At 37.8% G+C, this 18,276-nt stretch overlaps 1 protein-coding gene across 4 annotated transcripts in view; it reads left to right on the forward strand.

Moving 5' to 3' along the window:
* Nucleotides 1-18,276, forward strand: part of ATE1 (arginyltransferase 1) — a 167,662-nt gene that overhangs the window by 79,188 nt on the left and 70,198 nt on the right. For all 4 annotated transcript variants that reach the window (XM_007469558.1, XM_007469556.1, XM_007469557.1 and 1 more), the window contains one exon: nucleotides 3,734-3,833. In XM_007469558.1, coding sequence (XP_007469620.1) covers nucleotides 3,734-3,833 — 100 coding nt within the window. The remainder of the gene's footprint in view (nucleotides 1-3,733; nucleotides 3,834-18,276) is intronic.

Consider the following 18,276-nt stretch of genomic DNA (forward strand, 5'->3'; position numbering starts at 1 on the left):
GGGCACGAACCCGTGTCCCCTGCATCGGCAGGCGGACTCTCAACCACTGCGCCACCAGGGAAGCCCCATTCCCTAGATTTTTAAGGTATCCATCTGGTCTAATGTATGAGACGTCACTGTGATACTTTTGTTGTTTAGTTTATGCATTTATTTAAGCTCCCCTGTCAGAGCCACGTAATGTTTTTTTAAAATGTTACATTATTTGTATATTTTCTCTTGTCATTACTATTGTATATATATTTTTTATAATTAATTAAAGGTTACGTGAATCTGGTGTAAATGAATTAAAGCAATGGCAGTCTGTTGGAAGAAATACACAGTTATATAAAGTATATAGAACAGGACCAGAGAGTCCCTGACTGTCCACTTGACTCTATGACCTCATTGAAAGATGATTTCCTTTTCATGTCCATGGCTGCAAAATATATGCAACACAGCACAGATATTTTTAGTTGCATTATCCTAATAATGAAAATAGTGGGGTCTTGTTTCATGAAAATATTTGTTTTTATTTTTATTGCTGCTTGTCTGCATATACATGTGGTAGAGGAGGAAGGAGCATTGAGAATTATTTTTATGTTGTTTGGGAGCTTGAGTCTCTTTTTTCTCCCTCTTTATCACTTTTTTCTCTTTGCTTTTCCCATTCTTTGTCTCTGATGGTCACGTTTTTCACATCTTGATAAAATATACTTTAAGATTATTTTATTTACTGTGTGTGTGCTTTTCTCTGAATTATAAAAGTCGGAGAGCTGATTTTTTTTAAATCACTAGTTGATTAAAAAAATATATGGTGCATAATTGATATTTTTGTGTTTTTCAGTGGCACACAATATTGATATTTTCAACATGACCTATCTTAATGCCAAGTTACATAGCAAATTAAAAAATGTACAATGTTTACGACTGATCCTTATAATAAACTTTTATTTTTCTTAATGTATTTAATTACATTATGTATAAACTAATTAAAAAACATCCATGATTCTTTGTAGTATCTTTTAACTCTTTGTGAAATTAGAACTGATAATTTAAAGCATTCACATTTTGTAACTTTAGAAGCGTGTATTTCAGAAAAGATACTTTTTCTTTGTATCAGAATCAGTCAGTACTTTGAAATTGTTACCATTTTCTTCTTTTATTTATGTATCTCTCACTTTACAATGTGTAGTAGGCATGGATTTGTCTAGATTTCTCAGATAAATGTTAAGAATGATATTTATTCTTAGATAATAAATCCCAGCCTCTGTATGAAATATTTCATTTCTCCATAAACAAAGAGATATAGAAATTCCACTGCATTTGAGATAGCAAATAATTCCCAACAAAACTTGTTCCCAGCAATCTGTTTGCTGCCTGGTATATCTCTTGAAAGTTCTGGAGCTGGAGGGCTTTGAGGAGGTAGCAGAGGAGCCTGAGAGCACAAAAGTTGGGGTCAGTGGAGAGTGAGGAGATTGCCACTGCGTCTGTTACCGTGCTCTTGAGAATCTGAATTGCTGAGTTTATAGAAGAGGAAAGGCAGCCAGGAGACTGACATTATGAAGCAAAATTGGGGAGAGTAGGTTACAAGTTGCCAGTTCCATTACTGATTTTAATGTATTTCAGTGAAGCCTGTTAAATTTTTCCTCCATTTCTTTAGTTTCTTAATCAATCGTACAATCAATAAAGAGTTTTTATATTTTAATCTGTAATCAAGATTACAGATTACTAGATTTTTATGTAATCTGGTCTACAGATTTAAAAATGTTTGAATTGGGGATCATGAGCATGGAACTTATTTCCTTTCTTTTTTGGTTTTTTTAGCAAGATGAATTTTAGAAATGTAATTAATTTGCTTAACAGATGTTTATTTGAGCACAGTCTGTGTGTCCTGGAACTATCTGTAGATGTGAATAAGACAGGGTTTCCAGCTTTGTCAAAGCAGACAGTAAATTAGAAAACTGACAACACAATTTTAGAGACTCTGTTGTGCTGTGACAAAAATGAAATTATGGTAGTAGGCATGAGGCCCTTTTTATATAGGGTGGTTAGGAAAGACCTCTCTGAAAAGCCAAGAAAGAAGAATAGGAGCCAGCTATGCAAGAATCTGAGGATAGACGTCCAGGTCAAAGGTAGCAAGTCCAAGTGCCCTGAGGTCGTTGGAATGAAGAGAAGGAAGGCCTTATGGGCTAGGAAATGGGGTAGAACCTAGGCAGTGCTATGCAAGGATGGCAGCAAGGCAGGTGGTGTTGATGAGGGGACAGATGGAGAAGGGCTTATAGGTAATGGTAAGGAGGTTGGATTTTATCTAAGTGTGATACCAACCCAGTGTGAGAGTGAAGGGTTTGGAGAGGTTACCTCACCTGATTAATATCGTAAAAGACTACTTAGACTGCTCTGTGAGGTTATGGAGGGGCCAGAGTGGAAACTGGAAATCTATTTGGGAGGCTGTTAGAGTCGTCTAAGGGAGGCCTAATGGTGGCTTGGACCAAAATACCTGAGGTGGAGGTGGTGAGAAATGGTCAGATTCATGGTATATTTTGGAGATAGAGCCAACTGGACTTGTTGATGGGTTGGACACAGGGGTGAGAGGGAGAGAACAATTAAGTATGGATCATAGGCTTGGGGCTTGGAGTGGTGCTGGTGGTGGAGTGGTGCTGCAGTTAGCTGAGATGAGCAGGGCCGAGTAGGAGGGCTGGTGGTCCTCTTCAGAGCTGGGTGGTCCTGCATTGCTTTGCTGTACCATTGCGTTCTTCCTCAGTGTGAACCTTGAAGAGTGGGTTAGTTCTGAGAATAATAGGATCTATTCTGTTTTAGCCTAATAATGTTCAGTCTGTTTGAAAGATGAATTTTTAGGGTAACGACCCTTCAATGCTTTAAATTTGAACTTGCAAAATGCACAGACTGTTCCCTTAAAAAATAAATCTCTCCTTGGATTTCAAGCATCCATTGCTACTAAAAACAAAGAAAAAGAAAAGGAAATTAAAACCTTCAAGAAACAAACATAAAAACAAAACCATTTTTCTCATACTTTAGAAATGTACCAAAGCTTTGCTTAAAGCTCTCCAGCACAAGCGGTCATTCATTTGGACAAGTAGGATGAAATTCTGTGCCCAGATTTATCCGGATACAAATTAAAACCACGTCGAGCATAGGCATTGCTGACAGCTTCTTTTTTCAATTAATCCTTGCCTGTGCCAACAAATAGAGAAAAGGCAGTGAGATAGCATGGTTTTTTCCCCCCTCTTTAGTTTTAGAGAAAATAAATATTAAAGTAGCATCTGGACATAGAGAGTAGTAATACGTCATATATAGTTGAAAGTGTTTGCATGTAAATGGTCATAGTAGTATTCTTCCTGAAATTTGTTGGTTTTTGAGCCTTCTAAAATTTGTTGTACTGTTTTTAACCTGATAAATCCAGTCTTTGAGAACTCCAGGTGATAATGAATAATAAGGAATTGTATTAAATAGATCTTTGTACTTTTATGCTCTTTGAATTTGAGATACACTGCTATGCCCGATAAAGAGTAAAACCAGAACCTTGGTGCATTTGCTAAAATAATATACTTTTCTTTGGTGTCTCTCTAGTAAAAGTCATCTTCAAGTGTTTTTAAAATTGTTTTTCTTTCAGCACTTGGATTTTTATTTTGATAGCTTAATGTCAGATTTTATCAAATATGTGTTACCAAATTGTACAGTACTTTGAATTTTGGAACTAAATTTAACTGTACCTTGATCTTTATTCTTCTTTTGGCAGAGAAATTGCTTTTACTAGGCAGCTTCATGAGAAAACACCTCAACTCAGCTATTACTATATGGGTTTCTACATTCATTCATGTCCCAAGATGAAATATAAGGTAAAGTTGATTTTCACACATGTTTGCTATAGATTCAAGTTATGAAAATTAGTGCTTTCATAGTTTCTAATCACATTAGTTTAACATGCTTGTACATTTTTATGTAAATCATGAATTATTTTTAAATGTGTCTGAAACTTTTCATAGAATCTAGCTTCTTCATTGCCTAAAACAGTGCCTGACAAAATAGGCACTTAATATTTGTTTAATATAGGTTAATCTGTAGGAATTCACTGAATATATCCCAGCTATTCTAGAACTTCAGTAGGGCCCTGCTTACTTGGGATAGTACAGTAGTACCCATTAAGAAATCTACCTTCTTGAGGTGCATCGTCACCCTCTCCCCACTCCATTCCTTCTCCCTCCATTCAGTTGTAGCTTTGTTTCCTTTGGACACAGTCACACTCCAGAAAAACTGGAGCTCGGTGTAAGTAGTAAGATATTTTCCATAGCACAATATTTGCAAATGTTTGTAAGGTTTTCATTATGGGAAAATGAATCTTTAATATGATTTTTGTCTCAGAGCACAGAATTTGGAGTTTTGAAAGGGTTTGAATGGGTTAATTAAGGAAATCTGTTTGCTGCCTCAGAAATGAAGCTTTCTGTAATGAGAACTACAGTCTCCACTGTTCTTACTTTGTAATTCGTTGTATTATTTTCAGATTTAAGTATATTTCAGAATTTCCCTTTTAGCCAAAGGTCTCAACCATTTATGACTCTATTTTTATTTTATTGTATTTTTTATTATTGAAGTATAATTGACCTGCAACACCGTGTTGGTTTTGGGTGTACAATATGGTGATTCGACATTTCTGTACATTACAGAATGATCACAGCAAGAAGTCTAGTACTTATGTGTCAACATATAAAGCTATTACAATATTATTATTATTTTAATTTCCAGGCCTAACTTTATTATATTTTTAAAATTTTTAATTTATTTTAATTTATTATTTATTTTTTCTTTTGCGCTACGTGGGCCTCTCACTGCTGTGGCCTCTCCGGTTGCGGAGCACAGGCTCTGGACGCACAGGCTCAGTGGCCATGGCTCACAGGCCCAGCCACTCCACGGCATGTGGGATCTTCCCGGACCGGGGCATGAACCCATGTCCCCTGCATCGGCAGGTGCCCTCTCAACCACTGTGCCACCAGGGAAGCCCTAATTCTTTTTTATGGCTGAGTACTATTCCATTGTGTGTGTGTGTGTGTGTGTGTGTACACGTGTGTGTGTACACACACATACATACACACCTGTCTTCTTTATCCATTCATCTATTGATGGGCACTTAGGTTGCTTTCATATCTTGGCTATTGTACATAATGCTGCAGTGAACATAGTGGGTGCGTGTCTCTTTTTGAATTGGTGTTTTTCTTTGGAAAAATACTTAGAAGTGGAATTGCTAGATTGTATGGTGGTTCTATTTTCAATTTTTTGAGGAACCTCCGTAGTGTTTTCCACAGTGGCTATACCAATTTACATTTCCACCAGTAGTGCATGAGGGTTCCCTTTTCTCTACATCCTCGTCAACACTTGTTATTTGTTGTCTTTTTGATAATAGCCATTCTGACAGGTGTGAGGTGATATCTCCTTGTAATTTTGATTTACATTTCCCCGATGATTAGTGATGTTGAGCATCTTTTCATATGCCTGTTAACCATCTGTATGTCTTCTTTGGTAAAATGTCTGTTCAGGTCCTCTGCCCATTTTTTAATTGGGTTGTTTGTTTTTTTTGATGTCAAATTTTATGACTCTCTTTAATGAAACTCTTTGATGTTTTCCAAGTATTAGTAGCCCACCGTAAAAGCTCTGGAAAGTATAGAGCAGTATAAAGGAACAGACTACATACATCCTGCCTACCGTAATAACAGTAACCAAATACCTCTGATCTACTCAGAGCACTGCTTTAAGCTCTGAAGATGTGAAAAGATTTAAACATGAACCTTCTTCTTAAAACCTGTAACATAGGTGAAGATTGGGGGTGTTTTATGTAAAATCAGATCAATACAGTGGTCTGGTAAGTGGCCTAGGAGGCAGTGGGGTTTGCTGCATAGGGTATGGAAGAGGAAAGGGTTTAATTAAAAGGGAAGAGAGGCCTCAAAAAAGAGTAGGTATGACAGGGAAGCACATTTCATGGAGAAGGAGCGTTTAAATAAGAATGAATAGGTGACAGTGCCATGCATATTCATATAAAAAAGGAGGAGGAGGGCAGTCACCCTTCAATTAGTCGGTCTTCTTTGTAGCTGTAGCCCTGTTATGTGTTTTGTGGCCCTATCTGCTGTTTACAAGGCACATAACAATGTAAATATAATAAATATTATTCACTTTATATATAAAGTATATTAATGGTGTTTCAAGGCATAACTTAGAAGCAAAATAAGATCATAAACTGGTAATTTTAATTTGTGGTTCTTTGTAGTGCTGTTAGCATGGTAAGAGATCCAAATGTTAGGTTATTAGAAATAGTACCTAGTAATGTTTGCTGGCAGTTTCCAGTGTTTTAATATTCTTTGTAGGCTAAAGTTCTTCGTAAATACAGGCACACCTCAGAGATATTGCGGGTTTAGTTCCAGACCACCACAATAAAGCGAATATTGCAATAAAGCAAGTCACATGAATTTTTTGATTTCCCAGTATGCATACAAGTTATATTTTACACTGTACTGTAGTCTGTTAAGCATGCAATAGCATTATGTCTAAAAATACAGTGTACATACCTTAATTAAAAAATATTTTATTGCTAAAAAATTCTAACCATCATCTGAGCCTTCATCAAGTTGTAATCTTTTCACTGGTGGAAATAGCAAAATGTGACACAGAGACACAAAGTGAGCAAATGCTGTTGGAAAAACAGTGCCGATGGACTTGATTTTGACTCAGGGTTGCCACAAACATTCGATTATAAAAAATGCAGTATCTGCAAAAAGCAGTAAAGCAAAGTACAGTAAAACAGGGTATGCCTGTGTTACTTAAAATGATGTTTCTTATTAAAGAATTTTTAATTACTCATACTAATGAGTAAAGAATATGAAGAATATTGGAAGTATTTTAGGAATAACTTATGTTTTCAGGAATCCCACTTTCTCATTTCCAAATCCCCCAAATTTAATATCTGTTGGGAATTTGGAAACACTGTTAAAACCTGTAAAACTAGGTTGCAGCCCGGAGTGGAAAAGGTAGGTGGAGGGGAATACTCACTAACCGTTTAAACAAAACTTTAAAAATTTCCCAATATATTATATCATATTCACATTATATCTTCTTGGGAAAGACAATTCTGAAAATCTGTACTATATTTAGTGACTTTGTAAATATTCGTGAGATAAGAATGATAAAATATTTGAATATTAATTTAATTTTGTAAAGCCAGCATTTTCCTGGCTTGGTGGTTTGAATACTTTTGGGTCTTCAAGAACATGTTGTTCTTAATTTTTGTATTGTTAGTTTAAGAAAATTGTTTTCATTGCATCATGATTGAAGATACGTCATTTTAGGTAACTGAAGAGTAAAGATATTTTCATTTCAATTAAGGATATTTTATTATATTGTGAGTAAATGAGAACACTCAGTTTTGGGGGAATAACACAACTGCTTTTAAACATGGGAATATTCAGCTGGAAAATGTGCCGTTTGAAATTATAAGATGGATATTGGTCCAAGCGTGAATGTTTCTCATTTCAAGTTGAAGGGCTAGAGCTAGAGACCAATAAAAGATAGCTCACAGAAAGTGAATTGTACACTATTAAAATTTTTCTCATTTTCAAGATTGAATGGGTAAATTTAGCATATAAGTACAATAATAGCTAAAATTATATCTTCTTTCTTAGTGCATAACTGTTTCAAGCATTAGTAATGATATATTTTTGCCATATTGTAAAATATACAATGGAAAAATCTACAAAAGTATATTTTTATCTGATATTAAAGAAAGAAGGAATATATTTTAAAATAGGAATATTTTTAATAACTAAGAAAGAACAGTCTCTTGGGTACCTGGTATTCACTAGACACTGGGAATACAGTTGTAAGCAGTATAGATATGGGCTCTGCCCTAATGGAGGTTACATCTGAGGGGGCACATAATTGTATTCCAGTGCATAAAGTGGCATCAAGTGACTGTCCCTGTAACTACGACAGTGTTTCATTTGGATTTCCTGGTGTAGATTTAGACATATTAAGTTATAATCTTCACCACGTTGTAAAGTTTTTTTTAACATCTTTATTGGAGTATAATTGTTTTACAATGGTGTGTTAGTTTCTGCTGTATAACAGAGTGAATCAGCTATACATATACATATATCCCCATATCTCCTCCCTCTTGTGTCTCCCTCCCACCCTCCCTATCCCACCCCTCTTGGTGGTCACAAAGCACCGAGCTGATCTCCGTGCTATGCGACTGCTTCCCACTAGCTAACTATTTTACTTTTGGTAGTGTATATATATCCATGCCACTCTCTCGCTTTGCCCCAGCTTACCCTTCCCCCTCCCCAGGTCCTCAAGTCCATTCTCTGCATCTGTGTCTTTATTCCTGTCCAGCCCCTAGGTTCTTCAGAACCATTTCTTTTTTTTAGATTCCATATACATGTGTTAGCATATGGTATTTGTTTTTCTCTTTCTAACTTAACTTCACTCTGTGTGACAGTCTCTAGGTCCGTCCACCTCACTACAAATAACTCAATTTCGTATCTTTTTATGGCTGAGTAATATTCCATTGTATATATGTGCCACATCTTCTTTATCCATTCACCTGTCGACGGACACTTAGCTTTTCTTCCATGTCCTGGCTATTGTAAATAGAGCTGCAACGAACATTGTGGTACGTGACTCTTCATAATGATCAAAGGATCAATCCAAGAAGAAGATAGCAATTGTGAATATTTATGCACCCAACATAGGAACACCTCAATACGTAAGGCAAAATTTAACAGCCATAAAAGGGGAAGTCGACAGTAACACAATCATAGTAGGGGACTTTAACACCCCACTGTCACCAATGGACAGATCATCCAAAATGAAAATAAACAAGGAAACACAGCTTTAAATGATACATTAAACAAGATGGACTTAATTGACGTTTATAGGACATTCCATCCCAAAACAACAGAACACACTTTCTTCTCAAGTGCTCAAGGAACATTCTCCAGGATAGATCATATCCTGGGTCACAAATCAAGCCTTGGTAAATTTAAGAAAATTGAAATCGTATCAAGTATCTTTTCCGACCACAGCGCTATGAGACTAGATATCAATTACAGGAAAAAAACTGTAAAAAATACAAACAATACACTACTAAATAACCAAGAGATCACTGAAGAAATCAAAGAGGAAATCAAAAAATACCTAGAAACAAATGGCAATGAAAACATGATGACCCAAAACCTATGGGATGCAGCAAAAGCAGTTCTAAGAGGGAAGTTTATAACAATACAATCCTACCTCAAGAAACAACTCAAATAAACAACCTAACCTTACACCTAAAGCAGTTAGAGAAAGAAGAACCAAAAAACCCCAAAGTTAGCAGAAGAAATCATAAGCACCATATAATATATTTATAATGTAGAGCAAATTAAAGTAATTAACAGTTTTGAAATATACAAACTCTTTTATTGAGTAGTGAACTGTCATAAAGACATGTTGAAATGAAGAATCTATCTTTATGTGTAGGAAGGACCATCATTTGGTAGATGATTCCCAGAGCTTTCCATCATCAGTTCCTCTTACCCTGTACCCTGTTTGTGTGTGCTGCTCTGTCCATCAGAGGTACATTCTGTTTCCCTCAACATGGATTGGACTGGCCTTGTGACTTGCACTGACTAATAGGATACTGTAAAAGTATGTCTGAGACTTCAGACAGGCCCAGACCTTAAGAGGGCAGACAGCTTTTGCTTCCTTTGTCTTTGAAGCTAGTCATCATGTAAAAGGTTGACTACCCTGCTAGCATGAGAGGCCACTTGGGAGGCCTCAGGCCATCTTGGATGTTTCAGCCCCAGCCAAGCAGCAAGCTGAATGCAGCTGTATGATTGAGCCTAAGAGAGATGGGCAGAAGAACCACCTAGCTGAGCTGCAGCCAACCCACAGAATCATGAGGAGTAATTAATTGTTGTTTTTTTAAGCCTCTAAGTTTTCTGGTGGTTTGTTAACTCAGCAACAGATGACTGGCTGTAGGATGGAAATCACTAGATGCAGTTGTAGATTTCCACGTAGATGGAAATCATTCTGTGTTGAGCTGTGCAGACTCATTTCCTGAATTGAGCTGAACTGATCTGTGAAGTTGTTGACAGCTCAGTGTGAGAGAGTTTCGGCAAAGTTACTTAATTTGCCTGTGTGGTCATACCTAAAAATGTGCCCACTTGGCTTACGAGAATTCATCTTTATACAGCATTTTATTTAATACCCAGACTTGGGCCTATGAGGCATTTGTTAACATAATGACACAGTTTGATTTTGCTTGTCTTGCTAATGTTGAGCACTGCAAAATAAAAATCACCATGTGGTCACTTTCATAGTTTCTTAGATCGCATGTGTTGCAGTAGAGCCTCCTAGCGGTTTGCTAGGTGATAGCAGTTATATTCTTGTGCATCATATTCCCTAAAATTCATTTTTACCGAATTATTTTGGTTTTACTGTTCTGTGTGTGTGTGTGTGTGTGTGTGTGTGTTTTAAATAAAGGCTGATCTGTATAAACAGCACAGTCAGCTAGGTTTTCTCTGTGGCCATAGCCTTAGATTAAAGCAAAGGGTAGTCACAGGAATTTAATGAGAGCTGGAAAACAGTCATTATGAAAAGAAGTCGTCTTGATTTGTTGTGTTGTCCTTGCTCACTTTAACTGTTAACCATAATTGTGACCATTTTAATGGGACTTGGTACTCTTTGGCATAAATCAGTACTGATTTATGGACTCAGGAACTGGCTGAAATGAATGGAGATTATATTTTCAGCCTGGGAGAGTTTCTCTTTGGAGAAGCTCTCCTGCCGAAGCGGGAGCAGATAGTCTGGTTTCCTGGCTGATGTCCTCAGTGGATGCTTGTCCTCTTGGTCTGCTCCTCTCACAGTTCCAAGGTGGTTGCTGGCCTTCAGGCGTCACAAGCCACCAGCAGTAGCTAGAATCAGAAAAGTATAATATTGTCTCCTGTGTCTCTTTTTAAAAAAAAATATTACTTTTAATTGTGACAAAATGTACATGGCAAAATTTATCTTAACCATTTTTAAGTGCACAGTTCAGAAGTGTTAATTAAGTACATTCACGTTGCTGTGCGAGCATCACCACCGTCCATCTCCAGAACTCCTTTCATCTTGCAAAACTGAAGCTCTGATCCCATTAAGCAATAGTTCCCCATTCCCCTCTGCCCTCCAGCCCCTGGCAGCCACCATTGTACCACTTTCTGTCTCTGAATTTGACTGCTCTAGGGACCTCATGTAAGTGGAATGGTACAGTGTCTTTCTTTTCGTGACTGGCTTATTTCACTTAGTGTAATGTCCTCAAGGTTCATCAGTGTAGTAGCAGGTGTCAGAATTTCATTCCTTTTTAAGGCTGAATAATACTTGGTTGTGTGTATATGCCACATTTTGTTTATGCATTCATCCATTGATGGACACTTGAGTTGCTTCCATGTTTTGGCTATTGTGACTAATGCTTCTGTGAATATGGCTGTACAAATATCTGCTCAAGGCTGTGCTTTCAGTTCTTTTGTGTATATACCCAGAAGTAGAATTGCTGGATCATACGGTAATATTTGTGTAATTTTTTGAGGAACCACCATACTGTTTTTCATAACAGCTGTACCATTACATTCGCCAAGTCTTGTTATTTTCTGTTTTTTTTGTTCATTTGTTTTGACAGTCGCTATCCTAACGTGTGTGAGGTGATTGCTGTCTTTTTTTTTAGATCAAGAAAAACCTTACCAGGAAGCCTCCTAACCCACTTCACTCATTTCATTGTCAGAGTTGTGCCTCTTTTCCGTGCCTGAGTCAGTGGCTAGCAAGGGGAATGGAGCTAGGGCAGCTGTGATTGGGGATGGGGTGGAGGCACTTCCGGAGCACATGCCACTGCAGAGGGCGAACACCTGGACGGGTCTGTTTTTTAAAATTCTGCTTAAACCCCAGTATTTTTAAAAACCGAGCTGTTGGTTTATATTTATTTATTTTATATATAGTTTATATACATGTTATGTATCAATAGTTAGTATATATATGTATCATTATTATATATACATTAAAAATTCAGCTATGACTTTAAGTATATTTAGTTTTCTAAAGCTTTTTTAAAAATGAATTTTCCTGTGCTTTCGAAATGTTTAATATTTGCATGTAAAGCTTAGTTTTTATCTCTATTTTGACACCTTCTCATACATTTCAAAACTGTCCAGTTTCCTTTCAAAGTGAAAATTGGAGTATATAGAAATGGGGTTAGGAATAATTTAAAAAATTTCTTCTTCGTGTTGTCTCTTAGACTGCTGCTGTAAGCCCATTCTGTGATCTGAAGGAGGTGTTTTGACTGAGCTCTTTATCCAGACTTGTATGCAGGCCAAAGTAAACAGTGATCCAGGCAGTCTGCTTTGGTATCATGACATGGCCAGACATCAGATAGCTGAAACATCAGAAAGGGTTTAGAAATGTCACCAAAGGAACAAAAGTCTAATTCATCTGTGATTAATCATTCTTAAACCCAATGCCTCAGCTTGATTGTGGTCAAACCGCCCCTCTGGAATTCTGCAGGAGTTTCCCTAAAAGAAGGTAGTTGGCATGACTGTTACAAAAGCACCTCCCCGCCCCCCAAAAAAATTGGGGTTTACAGAGCTGCATCTGCAAAATCCTGTGCTACTGAAATCCCCGGGCTCCCAAGCTTTTCAGAGTTTCCTGACTAGACAAATTAAACAATGTTATTTTACTACAGTCTTGCAACCCAGGGTGATGCTTTTGGGTACATGTGGTAGTGACTTTGCTACTGCTGGTTTGAAAGAAATACAGATAATCTCATCAGTTACCCACAGTACAGAACAAAACACTCGCGTTTTTAATTCAGCATCTATTTTTCTTGATGTTAAAATAAGTGACCTGTGAATTAGACATGGTCAGTAGAAAAAGTTACCACAGAATAATTGTAGTAAGGGATTTTTGATGCTTCCTACAGGCAGTGAGTGGGAGGTAAAGGAATAACATGCCCATCACATATTCTTGTTCTTAAAATTGTCACATGTGGAATTTTGCCACATCAGAGTCAAAAGTGGGTCATGTGTTCTCAGCTTCTCATTACAGATGAGAAAATTAAAGCTCAATAGGGTTCTTGCCCAGAGTTTGCATTAACTCACATTTTAATTTTAGCAACATGAAGGAGAGTTTGAAAAATTGAACTTCATATCAGTGGCATTGTTTATCAGACTTATGATGAGGTATATGTAACTTTTTATTTTGGAGAAACCTAAAATACTTGCACATCAAGTAAAAGTAGGTGTTTACGGGGGAATAAGGGCATATTTAATCCCTTATTTTTCCCATCCCTCTCCTCATGTGTGTTTCCACAGTGAAATGGAAGAGGCTTGGTGATTCCTAACGTGATTCCTAACCTTTGAAAAACCTCAGTCATCTTTGGCGCTTTTGAAAAATACTCAGATCCAAGCTCTGCCCTGACCTACTGAAGATGAAAGTTTGCTGTCCTCCTTTACACAGCCCCGTTCGCTGACTGCCAGACCTTGTTTTATGTACCTTTGAACTGCCCTTCCTCCCCACCTGAGCCTGAGTCCCTCCCATCTGAAAGGGATCTCACTCATCCCTGCGTGTACATGTCCAGACCCAGCGTGTGCTCCGCTCTTCAGTGCACCGTTCTCGGTGTCTCCCTCGGCCCCCGCCCATTGCACTCCCCCTGTACGGAAGCTGGAGCTGGCCTCTCCAGTTCTGTAAACGCTGGTCCTTTCTAAGTGCTTCATCTGTAGCTCCCCTTGCGCTCTGCTGTTGTAGCTGTGCTGATCAGTCAGCGCTGATGGAAGGCCCACTCTGTGCAAAACACCACGCTAGGTGCCGGGGCAGGAGGAAGATGAGGACACGTGGTCCCTGCTCGTCAGTTCCTTGAGCAACCGGGTCTTACCTGTCACTGTCCCCAGGGCCCGGCAAATTCATTGGCAAATAGAAGGTGCTCAGTGAGTTTATTGATGCGAATGACATGTGGAAGGCAGGCATCCATCTTCGTGGTTAAAGCCGGGAAGTGGAGGAAAGTAAGTGAAAACTGTGCAGGTAGCTGGCCTTCTGTGCAGGCCGCTCTCATTGAGACACTGGGCTTAGGGAAAATTTAAGAGTCCCATTTCAGTAGTACATTTTATATTTCCCGTGAATTTCCTCTCTGTAGTTGTTTCTTTTTTTAAGTAAACTTCTTATCAAAGTGTGATGTAGATACAGAAAAATGTACCGTTCTTAAGCGTAAAGCTTGACAGATGGTCACAAGGTGACTACACCTGTGCAGCCAGCACCAAGATCAAGAAGCAGAACACTCCATCCCTCACAGCCCTCTTTCATGCCGCCTTGATTGTTATCCCACACCCACAGATATCCATGAAAGACTAATCATGCCTGTTTTAACCCTTCATAAAATGGAATTACTTAGTGTATTTTATCTTGTGACTGACTGGTTTCACTCAGCAGCACATTTGTAAGATTTACCCACATGCTTCTGTGTACATGGATGGTTCATTCTCATTGCCTGTCTGCCCATTCTACTGTGGATGGACTGTTTCTAGGTTTTGGCTAGTATAAGTACAACTGTGAGCATTTCGTGCGTGTCTTTTGGTGAACATATGTGTGCATTTCTGAGTCATATAGACCTAGGTGTGGAATTACCAGATTATATGTTGTGGGAATATTCAGGTTTACTTCATACTGCCCAACATTTTTTTAAGTGATTATACTAATTTACACTGCCACTAGCAGCAGACCTCCTGATAGGTGTCTAGCAAGGATGGTGCGTTGTGGGTTTAATTTGCATTTTGCTGTTGACTGACGACGTTGAGCACCTTGTCATTTGTCTGTTGGCCAAGTGTAAAGTGTCTGTTCCGGTCTTTTGCCCATTTATCTCCTGGGCTGTCTGTGTCTGTTATTTGTAGAAGTTCTTTATATATTCTGGGTAAAATTCTGTGTTGCATAAATATTTTATAAATATCTTCTTCCACTCACTGCTTACCTTTTCTTTCTCTTAACGATATCCTTTGATGAGCAGAAGTTTCTAATTTTCATGAAGTCCAGTTTATCTTTATTGCTTTTGTGTCTTGTTCAAGGAAAATCTGCCTACCCTATGGCCATGGAAATGTTCTCTTATATTTTCTTCTGAGAATTTTATACTTTTACCTTTCACAATTCAGTTATCTATCTGAAATTGATTTTCGGGTATGCTTGAGCTAGAGGTTAAGACTGAAATTTTTTTTTCCCAGCTGTATAATTACTTTCAGTTTCTTAAGGGTACTTCCCTGCATATACTAGTTTAATAAATATGTCAATTAAATTATTTCTGTGTCATTATATTTGTGTTATGGCAACATGTCCCAGCTTCCCCTTTTTCAGACTTAGCATTGATCCCATTAAATGAACAAATTCCTCACTTAACTTGAGAATTATATTGGTCAGTCTGTTCTACTGGGAATGCTTGATTTAAGTACTGAATGATGTGCAGATAAGTCACTTGCTCTTGTACGTTTTTTCCAAATAACTTCAAAAAATAAAAGCTGTGGAGAACCTCTTTAATTTAAACAGGATGATATGTTTTGTGGAAATTCAGTTAAGAGAATGATTGAAACATAATGAAGGACTCTTTATTAACAGTTGTAATATCAAACATTTAGCATTTGCTGGTCACATCCCATTTTGTCGTATTTATGTAGTCATACAGAGGTTTTAATTTTTATGTAGCCCAAATTATTAATCCTTTTCCGCTATGGCTCCTGGCTTCTGTATCATGCTCTAAAAATTATATCTTCCCTTTATTCCTTTTCGCCTTGCAAGGTTCATCTCAGGTTTGCTTCCACTCTGAAACCCTCCCTGACTCCCCTACGTATATGTTTCCATTGCAGCTTACGCGTTGATATCTGACATTTCTGCACTCTGTTTTCCTGTCTGTCTCTTTAGAATCTATGTTTTCCTGTCTGTCTCTTTAGAATCTAAGCTTCTTGAAAGATGGAGTTTGAGCTCATTTATTACTTATTTTAGCAGCAATCCCTGATTTATAGTAAATGTTCAATAAATCTTTGAATGGCTGGATGGAGATATAAGAATAATGAATAATTTGATTATTGGTTAGAGGGAAAATGCATATCTATGCCAAATAAAGTGGCATCATTTGGCATTTCTACAGGATAGATCTTTTTATATTTTTGGCAATATTAATCAAATATAAGTTATTAAAATGTTTACTTTTAGAGTAATGAGAAAGTTGTTATATTTGAATTGTCACATGAACAGTGAAGATACTCTTGCCTTTGCTTTTTTCTTCAAATTGAAAAAGCATTGCAAATAATTTAGAACATTTGTAATTCTGAAATGATAGTGCTATATAATATGTGGTTTATATTTGAATTAAAGGTTTATTTTTAAATAGGTTGATTTAGAAATGTATCTAGTTGAATAAAGTTAATTATCTGTAAAATCCTTGAAATAGCAGAATACAGTATAAATAATATTTTTCTAGGGAGTATAATTATAAATTTTGATAATTGCATAATGTAAATGTATAACCTAAATACTATTTTAATTAACATTAATTTGTTTCATGACCTAAAATTGCCTGTGGCGGGGCAATGAAGGGGCTTCTCACACTGAGTTCCTGTTCCCGCTTATCCTAAAATAGTGGCTCTCTATCAGGGACAATTTTGCCCCTATCACCACCCCATCCCATTTCTGGAGTCCCTTTTGATCATCACAGCTGGGGCAGTGGGGGAGGGGTTTGTATGTTACTGGCATCTAGTCCGTAGAGGCCAGGGATGCTGCTAAACATTCTGCAATCCACAGTCCCCAACGGCAAAGCTTTCTCTGGCTCAAAATGTCAGTAGTGCTAATGCTTGAGAAACCTTGTTTTAAAGGGTTACCTATTTGCCCTTGACATCTGTAGGGCTTTACAGTTGCTGAGTTACCGCAGGTAATTTGACGACTGTTGTCAAAAAGGAGCTGCCATGAAAGATTAATTTGGGGCTCACCATAACAATCTTGAAATAAACTATCCTGTATGACACACCAGAGAGAAGTTTCTCATGTCTAATTCATGACCCTGTGCAGCCATAAACTTATTGATGACCCCAGGACTGTCTTAAATTTTCTTTGGGGGCTTATGTGTGGCCTTCATGTTAGCTTAAAGGTAATTTAATGTTTTTGTACAATGAGATATATCCAGCAAATTTGAGGTCTCTTAGAAGGAGCAGCAGAAACAACAAATAAGGTTAAAATTACCAAACTGTGATGCTTTGTTTTTTTAGTTCTGATGTGCATGATAGGGTCTGTCTTTAGTATTATAAAGGATTCTGTTTTCCTTGCTTTGTAGAAATAGAAACTTGGCAGCTCATAATAACCAAGTGAATTGAATTACTCTTTCCTTAGCAGCTAAATTGGGTTCATCTTTTTTAGTACAAAGAGCACACAGTGTTGGCGCATACATTTTAGGATGGGCAGTCATATAGTCCTTTCGGCTTTGCTGGCACATCCCTTGCTCATGTGCTGCAGCCGAGCATGGTTGGAACTAAGCTGTTTTAGAGAAGCGCATGCACGTGTGTTTATTCTTTTTCTTGCCTCGTATTCTGCCTTGATGTTGTTATGAGAATGAAACCAGTTCTCACCCTTCCCCCACTCTAGGACTCCCCATCACAGCTCAGGTCTTCTTTCCTTCTTAAATTTATACATGTTCTCTTGGTTCTTATATCTTCATTCTGTAAAAACAGGCAACTGTAAGATTTTTATGCTTGACACTTTCTTTCAGAAGCCTTGTTGTCTAAGTTTGTGGCGTTAGCTAAAGGAAAGCAACCTTGAGCAGCATATCTTGGGTATACAGCAGAAAGGTGACAGTGACAACACCGAGAAGCAGAGGGAGCCCAGTGTCCACTGCTAGAGGACCTTCCCCGTCATCACCTCACTCTCTTCCATCCTGTGTTCAGCCTCAACCAATGGAATTGTTCAAGGATGATTTACATTGTGTGAGAATTGTTTTGCTAGGAAATCTGTAGCTTCTCACATGGTTCTCTTAGATCCACATTTCTTTACTTGGTCTTCAGGGGTTCCCTTTCCTTCCTGATTCCTCACAGTCTGCCTTTAGACACACCTTTGCCACCCATTTTTTCTGTTGTGTTTGTCCTATGCAGAGAAGTTCATTGCAATCAGATGTCTGCCATGCCCATACTTTCCTGTAGTCTCTGCTAAAGGAAATGCAGCCTTCGAGTTTAGGTCACCATGCTCAGTTCCATGTGACCCCCCCCCCCCCCCCCC

The sequence above is a fragment of the Lipotes vexillifer genome, unplaced genomic scaffold (assembly GCF_000442215.2).
Source record: "Lipotes vexillifer unplaced genomic scaffold, Lipotes_vexillifer_v1.1 scaffold240, whole genome shotgun sequence".
NCBI lineage: Eukaryota > Metazoa > Chordata > Mammalia > Artiodactyla > Lipotidae > Lipotes > Lipotes vexillifer.